General features: G+C 42.0%; 1 protein-coding gene across 1 annotated transcript in view; it reads left to right on the forward strand.

The window, feature by feature from the left end:
* LOC126382624 (MAGUK p55 subfamily member 7-like) overlaps nt 1-6,607 on the forward strand; it is a 37,299-nt gene extending 30,692 nt beyond the window's left edge. Inside the window, exons 15-19 of the mRNA XM_050032603.1 lie at nt 583-663; nt 762-855; nt 1,034-1,142; nt 2,888-3,031; nt 5,736-6,607. Coding sequence (XP_049888560.1) covers nt 583-663; nt 762-855; nt 1,034-1,142; nt 2,888-3,031; nt 5,736-5,966 — 659 coding nt within the window. The 3' untranslated portion in view covers nt 5,967-6,607. The remainder of the gene's footprint in view (nt 1-582; nt 664-761; nt 856-1,033; nt 1,143-2,887; nt 3,032-5,735) is intronic.
* Nucleotides 6,608-11,507: the final 4,900 nt, after the last annotated feature.

Below are 11,507 nucleotides of genomic sequence, written 5' to 3' on the forward strand. Positions count from 1 at the left end.
TCCTCTGCAGCCGTGTGGAGCAGCTGTGAAAGACATCAGCAGTGTAAGAGTGGAGAGTCTATAAACTTGATATTTTGTAATGTATCGAGCTCATGCAACGCTGTGATGGAAAAGGCAGGTATGTCAGGAATCCTACTTTCAGACAGCGCTCCATTAGAGTCTGATGCAATCTGGGGCTGCAGAAACCTGCTTCAGAAGAAAATCCCAGATGCTCCAGTACGTGTGTGTATGCTCCATCCTGTGCGTCCTACACTATAATGACACCGATACCGTGTGGCTTCGCAGATGTCACGTTTAAATGTGATGCTATGGATTTTCCAGAGGGCACAGGAGCATTTAACGTTCAATAGAGTGAGGCCGGTTGGAGAATCATTTTCAGACTGAAATCAGTATGAAATCAGAGCTCTGTCTGTCTGACTTGCTCTCGCTCCCCTTCTCCCTCCCTGATGATAAAGACAGATGTGTCACCAGATCACTGAGCCCATTTGATGTTGGACTTGTCGTGAGGAAAACATTAGTACACACTGATATTGGGAATGAATATCCACATACAGAGCACACTGTTTTGATCTTTGTCTCAAGGGCCCAGCGGCGTTGGCGTTAATGAACTGAAGAGGAGGCTCCTGATCTCCGACCCCGACCGCTATGGCGTCACCGTACCGCGTAAGACAGACATCCAAAAGTGTCACCTTCACCTCCCGCGCATGCACTGGTTTCTTGTCTTTTTACAGCTGTCCTCCCGTCCTGTCCTGTTCTTTCAGACACCACACGTGAGAAGAGACGGCAGGAGAACGAAGGTGTGGATTACCATTTTGTGCCAGTTCACATGTTTGAAGAGGATATTCTCAATCATAGGTACATAAGCAGGTGTTGCTCTTGAGGTTTCTTTTCCCACGGTGTTAAAAATAGACCCACTCCTTCTTTCTCTTTCACGAGAGTGATGTCCACCATTTTCACTGCTGTCTGATTACCATTTCATGCTGTCTTACTGTATTTCCTCTCTGTTCCTGTTCCCATTTCTTTCTGCCTCCAGGTTTGTAGAATATGGGAGATACGGAGGACACTACTATGGAACGAGTCTAGACTCTGTGCACAGAGTGATGGCTGAAGGCAAGGTGTGCCTCCTTGATGTGCACCCTAGTGTGAGTATTTCAGATAAATTACAAAAGTGTTCATGGAGCACACTGAATACGTGACGCTGTAGCCTGCCGTACACCTCCCAAGAAATACAACTACACATCACAATGACACAGACCTCCTATTTACTTTTGTAAACTGAAAACCATTTTCTTCAACAAAAACAAAGCTTTTATTTACTTTATTTTGCAGGGGAAAAAAACAATAAATTGTGAACACAGTCCCCACAAAATAGCATTTGAAGACATGTGTGATTTATCCTGACTTCAGGCGTCTGCTAGCCACTGGGATAAATTTATCCAATACAATGTAGGGCTATACAACTGATCCAGTATTAATCATCATCACTATTTTGGCTTCCTACGATTAAATAACCATGATCAACTGAAATACTGATGTTTAAAATGCGTGCTCCACACACAGAAAACCCTCCTGCATATCAAGTCAAGCGCTTCATAAACTAACAGCCAGCCTCCACTTTTCAAGAGACATCACGACATGCCACTACACCTGCACTCAACATTCCTAAACTCACCTGAAAAAAACACCACAATCTGCAGTACAATGAACGCATGAAGGCCAAGAAGAATAACGTTTCTAACGTCACCTACTGAATCCCCGTCCTTATCCAGCATCAAGCAAGTCAGACATCCTTAACAGTGACGCTGTACAGCACGTCACGGTATCGAGAGTGCATATAAATATACAGCAGTGGATACGTATCCATAGAAGATGCACTGAATTCAGATGAAGACGAACCTTATTTTAAGTCTTATCTTGATGCAAACATTAGCCGAATTTCATTCTTTTGTTAAACACTTGCAGTTCCTCCCGGCTTCATATGAGAACAGGAAAAGTCCACTAGCTTCAAGGCTAATTTATGCAATGTAAAATATCATAGGCTTATGCTAATAACGTTAGCATGTTGTGTATGCGTGGAGACTGGATTGAGGGACGCACAGGAAAAGTGCAGGTGCAAGCTGTCAACTGAAAACTCTACCTTTAGCTAACAGCGCTAGCACTGATGACAGAATGGCTTTCTACAGGTTGTCATCCCTAACGTGACAAACGACTGTTCCTGAGGCACAGTTTGATGCAGCCTCCTAGTACTGTATTAAATGTAGGGTACTGAAAGTGAAATTGACTGCAAATGATTAAAATATAATGCATTCATTTCATGTCATGTTTGGGGCCACCATTGGCCGGCCAGCCACACTTTAAGCAACAATGGCGTAAAACCTATGTGTAACTATAAATCAGCCCTGACGGACTGCGTGCTGCTGGTTTGTTGGGGTGCCTCGGCAGAGGGGGGATAGCACAAACCTTCACTTGTTATGACCTGCTAGTTAAGGTCCTCGCTTACAAGTAGGAACTGGGACTCCATGTGTATCAGAGGGAGCACACAGAGCTCTTCAGTCTCTGTATGTCAACAGGGGGAATTAGCAGTTACAAGTGCTGCGGTACATGAAGTCAATCCAAAATTTGGAAAAGGACGATAATATGCAAAACAAAACAGGCTGTTAATCCTCTACAAATCATTGCCTTTATATTATGGATATAGTCTGGATTCCTCATTCTGCAGAACACCAACATATTGGGTTACAACATTTAAGATTATTCAACATTTAGGCCGATCCCCTGAAATCTTACTGTATTCCTTTAATGTGTCTACATTATTTGGACAGATTATTGTGCCATAAACACTTCTGCCTACATCTGACCTCCCTCTTTTTTGTCATCACCACTACAGAAAATAAAGCATGTGTACACATCTGAATTCAAACCATACGTGGTGTTCGTGAAGCCCCCGCGCATCGAGGAGCTGCGCCTCACCAGGCGGAGAGCTAAATTCATCTGCGATGAAGACGACAAGAACTCAGTCAGGATCTTTTCAGTAAGAGACCCTATCACATAAACACACAAAACACACTCCACCAGGTACATGTGTGAAGGCAGGTGCTTGTTCCATGTCCAATAACATGTGGGGCAGTGTGAGGTCAAACACCCTGACCTTAATGTACCCACCCAACTCCACAGACACGCAACACACCTCAACTCCCTCCCTCACGCACACACCTTGCCTTACACATGGTTGACCCTGTGGTTTGCATTAAAGAGACGTTTAAGAGACAGAGGGTGTTACAAGGCTGCTTAGTGGGTGGCTTTTTGTTCCATCACTGATGTAAAGGTGAGTACAGTTGATCCAGGAGCTGTTACATCCTCTGCAGTCTGAATTTTGGCAAATTCTTCCTAGTTTTAGTCACATTCAAGTCATTATTATCCTTCATAGTTTTAGTTTAGTTTTAACCAACGACAATTTAAAACATGTCAGTCTCGTTTTTGTCAACGAAAAGTCATTACATTTTAGTCAAAAGGTTTTTGTCTCTAAACTAATACACAATACAGGTATCAGAAATTGGAATCAAAGTGACAGGTTTTATAAACATTACAACTACAAATAATTTCTACACACTTACAAGCTCACATTTCTCCAGCACAGTTTAAAAAGATGAATCATAGCGATCATGGAGGTGAAGCTCCTGGACCAACTGGTGGTACTCCCCATGATCCACCCTCTTTTTTAGGGTCTCATGTACCCACACAGATCTGTTTCCCTGTGTCCAACAAACTATTTGCTGACAGCCTCTCACCCTCAACCAGAGCTACAGCAACTACCCTCTGCCTCAACATTTCAGGAACTAGATACTAATTACTGTGAAATTAATAAAATGAAATAAATAGTAGATTGATTGCATGGGAGAGTTAGGGTAAGGAGGTGATGGGGTGGTTGCCTGGCAACAATAAAAAGGCGCAGCAAGCATTTTTCTTTACTAGTGGCATTCAATTCAAAGAAAAAAAAAGCAGTACAGTATGCCTCGAGTTTTGCAACCTACAAAAGCTGTGATCAGGGCCTTAGTGATCGTCATTTGACAAGGTCAAAAGCTCAAAATTTGGGACCACAATTAACTAATTTGAGACAACTAAACAAATAGGATTTGTACCAAGGCTCACTGTAAACTCTGAGAAGTAGAAAATAACTTAATTTCGGCCTGAATTCTGTCTATATGTGCATGTGCAGCATCTGGAGGTTTAAAGTCTCTTCTCTCCTCCTCTCACAGAGTCAGTGATTAAAACTGGCAGCTGCTTGCTCTGCTGCGGTTCAGCGGCTAACAAACAAAGCTAGCTGCTAACAGCCACCACTGCAACCAACAAACTCCACCAATCCCATTCAACAGCTCTATTTTCCACAGTCAGACACACAGCTGCTTATTAACTGCCGAATTACAGCTCACAATTTGTGCCAGCAGCTGAAGCTGTGGCGAAGTGAGTGTGTTGCAGGCTAGTGAAACATCTTGGTACTGACTATTTACTGGCTTTTACCAGCCCGATGGAATTCTGATCTCATACCGCTCACGAGGCGTTAGAAAATAATGGCAAGCATGGCTGGAGAGGTGCCAGGTCGTCTCCAAGGTAGTGATGGCAAAATGAAGGCTCATGAAGCATTTTCTGTATTTTCTGAGCCCACTAGATGGCGCTTTTTGTTCAACAAAAGGTTGAAAGCACACTGAATTGCCATTCTTTGAGCCTCTCTTTTTACACCATGAGCGCAATCTAGTGGCCTCAGAAAATAGAAAAAATGATTCATGAGGCTTCATTTGGCCATCGCTACTCCAAGGTGCCCTTGAGCAAAGCACTAAACTGCCAACTGCTCATGTATAGGTCCTGTTTGTGCAGGTGTGTGTATTTCAGGCCGACAACAATGTACGACAACAATGTTTGTATGACAACGGAGTGAAAAAATTGAATTTCCCCTCAGGGTTTAATAAAGTATACTTTCTTCTTCCTCATTATCAAAGATCTATTTTTAGCTCATCAACGTCTCGTCTTTGTCATCTAAAAAACTTAATTGACGAACAATTAGTTGAAGTTTTCGTTAACAAAATACACACAGATCTTGAGTACATGTGTTGGAGGTGAGAAACAAGCGCATGTATATTTGATGACAAAGAGATGCTGGGTCACTTTCATAATCCCCATCTGGCTTCTCCTTCACCATCTGACCCCGGCTGCCCATGTTGCCCTTGTTAAACCCACCAGGTCACACACCTGTGCTGCAGCATGTCTGGAGTCTGCCCACAGCCGAGCACCGTGGCTCTTAAAGGGTTCAGGCATATCTTACGGGGCTGTGCTTTCAGCTCGTACTACAGCTGGTGTGAAAAGGCCTTTATCCTTTACTCTCAGTGTGTAACGACGTGTTACGCCTCGGTCAGGAAGGCTGAATGGTCTCGAGGATCCGTTTCATGTCCTGTTACGTTACAGTATGTGCAGATTATTGTAAAACAGCTTCTTGGAGGATGTCACCACATGGTCAGGCTTTAGGTGTTCTGTTCCCATCAACAGTATTTGTCAGATTAACAATGAAATCATCATTAATCACCAGTTCCTGTTTTTTTTTTTAGCGCTGCTTTGCTGTGCAGATTCTTTTCATCTCTTTGCTCTATGGTTAATCAAAGGACACACAAGTCAAACTATGAAAACAGCTGAATTAGAGCATCACGTTACTACACTTTATTTACCCAGGTGTTCTCTTGTCACAGGAGGAGGATTTCGAGGACATGATTAACTTGGCCGAAACCATGGAGAGCCAGTGCGGTCACCTGTTTGACAAGGTGATCGTTAATGGAGACATCGCCGTGGCGTTCAGGGAGCTGAGGGCCGACCTCGAGAAGGTGTTAGAGGCAGAAGTTCACTGGATTCCCGCAGAGTGGATCTGCTCCTCACCGAAGAAAGCACGGAGAAGCTGTGGTCATTTGGACAGCTGGATCTGAACTTTAAGCTCACAAAGAAACAAAGAAGAGCCTAAAAATAATGTCTGACTGACTGATCCTAAGTCCTGCCCCTTTAAGTTACTGTAGCAAAGTCGGACATGCTTGACAAACAAAAACATGGCGATGGCGGTTTTGTTTAGCTTGGTGCTGAAGTGCTAGTTTCTAGGCATAAGGCAATATAGCTTCAAGAAGCAGACAGCAAGGACGATGTGATGGAGGGATATATTCACCATATTAACGTTTATAAACATGGCAAATTGTCGCAAATTCCGGTTTCAATGTAAAAGAAATAAGAAGAGACAGAGGATGATGAGACTACCAGTCAACATCAGGTGCGTTTACATGGAGCTAATGTTTCACAACCACCTCAATTGGAAGAGACTGGCCCAGTTAGATCGGACAATTTGATTGGCTTTTGGTTCTAGAGAGAGAGGGGGGTCCGTCTTTTGATCTGCTTCGACACTCTGTGTCTACATTAAAGTGTTGTTATTAGCTCAATGTCACAGTGGTTCACTCTATGGTGAAGTATAACAGGAAATGAGAGAACCTGACTGAGGTTCTGCCGTGTTCCAAGCTTGCTCAATTGTTACTGGAGCACACAGCGAAAAGGGGCGGGACTTGGGAAAGGCTAACTGTATGTAGTTCAAATTCAACACCTTAAACCTTGAATTTTTGTCATATTTTTAATATTTTTCCGTTTGTAAACAGGTCCAGTCGTTACCACTGTTTTCCACAGTGTCTCTTAGTGTGCATCTAATTAGGCAGAATCCATCTCTCTCCCTCCGCCTGTCCCTCAGCCAGTTCTTCTGTTGGCATTTGGCTGAAATAACGTCGGCTCGCAGGATGGAGAAGAAGAAGAAGACGAAAGGGAAAAAAAAGGAAATTCTCCAGAGCTTGTGGCTGAGCGTAATCCTTCCCTGCCAAGTCGCAAACAGCAGCATGTAATTATTCTGACAGCTGCTGCACTTCAATTAACTGTAATGTACACCAGAGAAATATTATTAGTAGCAGTCAGGGAGGCGTTTTGCCAACGACGTGCTGTACAAAATACAGACACAAATAAGATAACAGTCAATTAAAGACTGTAGGTGAAGAAAATTGTTTTATGGCTTTAGTTTCAGAATTGTATATGTATTATAAATGAGAACTAAAGATGCTGTTAATAGTGTGTCATAATTATTCAACTGTAGACTCTATAGAAATGTGGTTGTTTAAGATTTTTAAGGGTTGAATGTGTATTTTAAAGCACCCTGCACTGAAAATCTACTTCATTATGGACCATTTACTGTAAAGAATATACAAAAACATACTGAGACAATTAAGAATAATTACCAGAAACTCACCATTAGTGACACTTCATAAACAAATCCTCATATTTGAGCATCACAGCCGCCTGCCGGGTGCAGTTTCTACTATTCTCCTTCACACAAGCTGCTTGATCTCGTTCTCTTTAACGCCTGCATTCCTCCACATTCATGGTGTTTCCTTCCTCTTTTTGGATGCTGTGCTAAATTGGGTGTGAAGGAGTGTTAATGTGTCTATCATGTCGTGTTTGGGAGGAAGAGGGAGCAGCGTGATGTGGGGAGACGGTAATGGCTTTCTAGGGAGTTGGGCCTTTGCAGACATACAGGGAGAAAGTTACGACCGCACATAAAAGCTTACTGTAAAAGGCTGTGCATGGCGGATTAGGAGCACGCCATTTTGTCTCAGGTATTTATTTTACTTTGGCAGGCTCGTGTCACAAATAGATGAGTGGGGATGCACTCGTTGGCATGTCTGTCTACACAACCAGACTGTCGGGACACAACGGTCACACTTGTGCCAGGCCTGAAGCGCAACCTCAGCCAAAGCGTGGCAGTATAACTTCATCACACCACTGAGAATCTGCAGGCACCCTCTGAGATCATAACGATGCCATTTAAGACACCGGAGTGATCCAATGAAAACCCACCGTTTTATGTTCACTGCAGCTCCCACTTCAAACATTACACAGAAGTATGATGTCAATTGGTCTCGGATAATTTGGCTCAATCATGTAACTGTCTACTGAAAGTATGTAAAAATAAATAGGACTGATGTTAAACAATATCTTCATCTCTGCATGAAATGTTCATAACTTACAACATGGTAAAGCACATGCTGAAAGTATATGGGAGTAAATTATGCGAACCTAAAGCAGGAAGGGGAAAAGGTTTTTAGTTCATTACAGACGGCTGTAAATTTATAGAGTCATCTACTGATTCCTATATCCTGATATTGACACACTAAAGAAATACTTCATCCCCAAATGACCATTTGTATTACTCACTCCGTGATGTGCTGAAAACTAACATGCCTGTGGTGAACGAAGAATCCAAAACAGAGTACATTTTTGATGAATTGAAGTCATAAGAGTATGTGTTTAACAACGGGTAAACTATATCAAAACATCCATTCACAAACTCTCACACAGCTCCTACAGCATAATCCAAGTCTCGTTTATCCAGTCGTATGCTCAGTACTTCACAAACAGGCAGCCCTCTCTGATGGGAAACTGATTCAAAAGCGAAAATTATCTATGCCTTCTTCAATTGCCAAGAACTGTTGATTTTTCATTATAGTTATGCAAGAAAAACAAAGTTGTCTTCACAAATTCAACGTAACACAGGATGCGTAATTGATTACAAATGGTCATTTGAGGGTGAAATATTCCTTTAAAGTCAGACTTTGCAACTTTTGAAAGAAGAAACAACAAATCTTCCTCTTACAAATAAAAAGCTAAATTCGTAAACAATAAAACGCACTCAGTTCAATACACTTAGGGGTTTTCTCTGTACAGCCTTACTTGGTTGGGTATGACCATAAAGTTATAATGGCTAATGTTAGCTAGCTAGAAACTAACATTACTAACTCAGTTCAGATGTCGTACCGTACGCCGTAGCCTAACATGCACCTCCCCAGAAATGTAACTACACGGCGCAGTGACGCAGACCTCCTGTCTATTTCTGTAAGCTGAAACCATTTCCCTCAGTGGAAACGAAGCTTTTATTTACTTTAATGTCACAGATTACAAACAATAAATTGTGGAGACAATAAAGCCTCCACAAAATAGCATTTTAAGTCTTGTGTGTAATTTATCCTGGCTTCATATGAGCAGAGGAAATCTCCGCCATAGGCTTGTGCTAATAACATTAGCATGTTATACTTGGAAAACATGTTCAGTATAAGACAGGTGTTTTGTCAGTGAACCTTGTGAGCTGTAATGGAGCTGAATTTTGTAATGTACCTTTGTTAAATGTTGCTGTTGTCCCTGGTTTCATATGAGTAGAGGAAAAGTCTGCTAGCCGCTAAGGTAATTTATACGATGTAAAATACCATAAGCTTGTGCTAATAACATTAGCATGTTGTATTTGTGGGGAAAATGTGTCCAGATAAAGACAAGTGTTTGTCTGTGAATGTTGCGAGTTATAGTGAAGCTGCTTTGCGTACTTGTGTTTGAAATTGTCTCTATTAAGCCGTGTTTAATGTGTGTTTAATGTGTGTTTTGAATCAACTCAGCTTTACAGCATTTCACAAAAACACCGCTGCCTACTAGTGTTTTGGAGGTGTAACTGCAGAGTGACACAGACACACCATCACACAAGTATTTATGCTCACAATGGCGTAGGCCACGTGATGATAAGTCCAATATTCCTCCTCCTTTTAGCTCTGTTTTGGCCTCCACCACCTCCTGTGGCAAATATCTGATTCTTTAGTTGCTTCATGTTCCACTGCGTTCACCAGCTGGTCGCTAACATTGTCAGTTTGCTGTTTGGTGCTGGTTAGGTAGTGTACAGCAGATTTATTACAGCTTTGTGCTTAAAACAGCTGCATTTGACAAATATAATCAATAAATCTCTGACTCAAATCCAATAAATCAGAATTAATACAAGATTTAAATTTGGCAAAAGCTACTTTTTTAGGATATTTAAGGATTAAGGCTGAGCAATATTGAGATAACAGTTCAACATTTTTTACTAAGTACCTTGACACTGATATTGCGGCGATAATGTTAGGCTTGTGGCCCTCACAAAATATTTACACAATGATTTTTGTAATAAATAATCATCAATAATGTGGAAGTAATGACTAAGTGGGTATAGGCAAATAACAGGACAGCTCAAACAGTCTGGTAAGTCCAGAATATTACATCACTTTACTATAATGCAGCCTTTAAAACCAGGAAAAGAAAACACTTATCATACCATGATATTAATTTAATATTGATATGTTGCCCAGCGCTGTTGAGGATACAATCAGTTTTCTCCAACACGGACTTGATAGATGTTTGGCCCTTTTGGCCTGGCGTTTGGGAACCGACGAGACACACACACACACAGACACACACGTGTGCCAAACTACCCAAACAAAAAGAGATATATGTCCTTTCACAGTGTTTTTTACAGGTCTCCTGGCTGCCGATTGTAGGTGTGTTCCCAGCTAATATCAACAGTTGAGCCGGTGAACACATCACAGAGGGACAGGAGTAAATGGTGTGTGATAGCATGTAGCATTCTCTGACCGCTGCTGAGGAATGTGAGCGAGGAATTTACTGCACCTAACGGGGATGCTTCTGGTCCATGTGTTTTTCAGCTTTGAAACCATTGAAACTCAACCTCCCCACCGAAGCTGCTGAATTATGAACAGGGACGAGAGTTATGGAGCCCTTTAATATGTTTAACGGTTAAACAAGTGCTGCTCGGATTTTAGCCATAACCTTCAAAAGTTTCAACTGTAGACAGGAGAGGGGGAAGAAAATGCATTTTATCACATGTGTTTGCTTAAAGATTATCAAGTTATGATTGTGCATGGCAAAGTAATTACTGTATATCCAAACAGTCTTACATAAGAGTGTTTGGATGACAAGGGGAAAAACATACGTGGATGACAGCTATGTCGAGCCACAGAGTCTTTTCAAGTGCAGCTGGGCCCGGTGCCAGCATGTTGTCATGTCGTTACACTAATGACGCCGCTAAGCTTCTGTCAGACCCACTTTTAGTAATTGTTCACAGCCCTTGTTGCTTCAAAACGGAGACAAACATTGACAAATATGAGCACCGTGATTGGATTATCCCTGCTCACACTGCAGACAGCGTGAAAGATGCACAATTCTGACACTCTGATGAACACATTTTCTTTACACCAGATCAATTTCATTTTCCAGTCTTTGTGTTAACTGCATTATGAGCCAATTTGTACATGAAATCCATTTCAGCTCAGCAGGATTCACTCCCCAACACGAGGCGCAGTTTGGTGGTTTCGCTGGTTAATAGCAACCATGCAATTACACCCATAAATTTCCAGAATCCCCCGGTAAAACATGCATTAATATCTGCTGACACGATTTTTGGTAAAACCGCGAGAGATTCATGTGCCTCATGTAGAAAATATGAGAGCATGTCAGAGTGCTTAGCAAAGGCTGCACCCACACCAGGCAACATTTTACTAGTAAATCTTGTGACCACATTTGCTGATATTCATGTGCAATATTTTTCATATCCTGGAGTGCTACCGAGGCTGCTG

This window comes from Epinephelus moara, chromosome 21 (assembly GCF_006386435.1).
Source record: "Epinephelus moara isolate mb chromosome 21, YSFRI_EMoa_1.0, whole genome shotgun sequence".
NCBI classification, from domain to species: Eukaryota; Metazoa; Chordata; class Actinopteri; order Perciformes; family Serranidae; genus Epinephelus; species Epinephelus moara.